This window comes from Penaeus monodon, chromosome 32 (assembly GCF_015228065.2).
Source record: "Penaeus monodon isolate SGIC_2016 chromosome 32, NSTDA_Pmon_1, whole genome shotgun sequence".
Lineage (NCBI taxonomy): Eukaryota > Metazoa > Arthropoda > Malacostraca > Decapoda > Penaeidae > Penaeus > Penaeus monodon.
The window spans coordinates 31,295,654-31,297,467 of NC_051417.1; the positions used below are offsets into that span (position 1 = coordinate 31,295,654).

The 1,814-nt window shown below is 39.5% G+C and overlaps 1 protein-coding gene across 1 annotated transcript; it reads right to left on the reverse strand.

The window, feature by feature from the left end:
• Positions 1–583: 583 nt before the first annotated feature.
• On the reverse strand, positions 584–1,743 carry LOC119593798. The gene is made up of 3 exons (XM_037942824.1): positions 1,625–1,743; positions 996–1,233; positions 584–871 (listed from the first exon to the last, which is right to left on the reverse strand). The coding sequence occupies exons 1-3, from the start codon at positions 1,635–1,637 to the stop codon at positions 781–783; spliced, it is 342 nt and encodes a 113-aa protein (XP_037798752.1). The 5' UTR covers positions 1,638–1,743; the 3' UTR covers positions 584–780.
• Between the last annotated feature and the right edge of the window lie 71 nt (positions 1,744–1,814).

A 1,814-nucleotide genomic window follows, 5' to 3' on the forward strand; every position in this document is an offset into this window, starting at 1 on the left:
TAGTCTTGCTGCCACAATATTGATGTTTTGCTGATTTGACTTTCACTTTATCGGTGATTACCCTACTTATGCAATAACGAATACGCAAATGCTGATGAAGCATATATGAATAAGGAAAAAGAAAATATTTGATATCAGTTGGCTACTGAGAGCTTTCCTCTGATGATTGATGGCAACGTCCTAATAAGAAATAAATCAATATTTTTCCCGTTCAGTCTGGCTTCTGCTTTTCTCTTCATTATATCCTTTATTTTTTCTCACTTACCTTTATAGGACAGAAAGATGGAAAGATTATATGAATCATAGTTTAGGATTCTAAAAAAATATATTTCACTTCATTGAAATTTAAAAGAGAGAGAACAGGAAGACGGAAAGATGGATGGTTATATATATAAAGGAGAATAGATAAAAGAGAGACGAGAAAAGGAGGAAAAGGGCGGAGAAAATACGGAGAAAGGAAAAACCGAGAATGTGATAGTGAGAAATAAAACGAAAGAAAAAGAGCGATTGGGAGAGTGCAAGTCTAAAAGATGATAAACGATTATTTCATTTTACGTCATAAGGACAGCCAAAAAACAGTACATAAACAAAACGATTTATTTACACCATAAATTAAATAGAATACAAGAAACAAAAAATCAACAGATCAATCACAGGTTCTATATTTCCTGTGACGACCAGGAGAAAAAATCACAGAAGTTTTTTTGTGAAAATAACTATCACAACAGCATCTTCATTCTGTTAACATATTCGAATCTCGGATATTTATGTTCGCAGTCTCTACTGGAACTTGTTGACAGCATCATCAATGAACTGCTGGACGGAGAAGGTGGTCTTCTCATCGTAAACTGGGGCAGAGGCACCGTAACCGCTGTCGAAATTGAGATTAGAATTAATATAAATTTGATTCAGTTGTCATAAAATAAAATACATCATATCATCCAAAGAGAATAATTGCGGAAACCCGAAGCCTCCTCACACGAGATGAAACTCACGTAGCGGGGGCGTACTCGTAGGGCTGAGCAACCTTGGCCGTTGTCCCGAAGAGCCCCAGGAAAGACGTGAGCAAGAGCAGGCCGACGAAGATGACTCCGATGTAGAAAAGGCTCTCGGCGCCGATGGTGAGAGAGGTGTCTTTGTCGTCGTAGAAAAGTCGTGCGTCGTCTTTGTGGGTGGTGTCGGCTGCGTGCGTGAGGGCGGCCATGGCGAGGAGGAGGGCGGTGAAGGTGATTCCTGCAAAAGGATGGTTCAGTGGTTGCATTTTTTTTAGGATGGTTAGGTTAACGGCAAAAATGCTTAGAAAAAAACAGAAACAACAGAAATATGGCAGAAGAGAAAGAGAGAGAGGAGAAACAAACACACTTAAATGAAACTTTGTCTGAAACAAAAAATGTGAAGATCATTTTTTTTTTCACTAGACAAATTTCACCGTCGCAAACTAAAACTTTTCATTCTAGAACAGGATACTAACTTCACTGGTTTCCAATACCCAAATATAAAAACGTGGCATTCATATATAACAAGTACAATATTAAATCGACGTATGTATACTGTACAGTATTTTCACACACAAGTACCCAGGCACGTATTTGCATTTACTGTAAAAACTAAACGTTGACCGTACCGTGAGCGGCCATTGTGTAGCGCAAAAGCTTAAGAAACAGGACAGGCCGAACAGCAGAATAGATGATCACTCGATGGTGTTCACAGGATGACTGATGCCTCACACGCCTCAGTGCGTGCTTAAGTAGACCTACGGGGAGAGAGCTACAGTACCTGCATTGACGCCACACTTTCTATCGTCAGGGGTGGTG

What these genes read in the sequence shown, in the direction of transcription:
- LOC119593798 (XM_037942824.1), bottom strand. An exon ending in TACGAGTACGCCCCCGCTAC is followed by an intron (nt 872 to 995) that starts GTGAGTTTCATC and finishes CAATTTCGACAG; the next exon opens with CGGTTACGGTGCCTCTGCCC.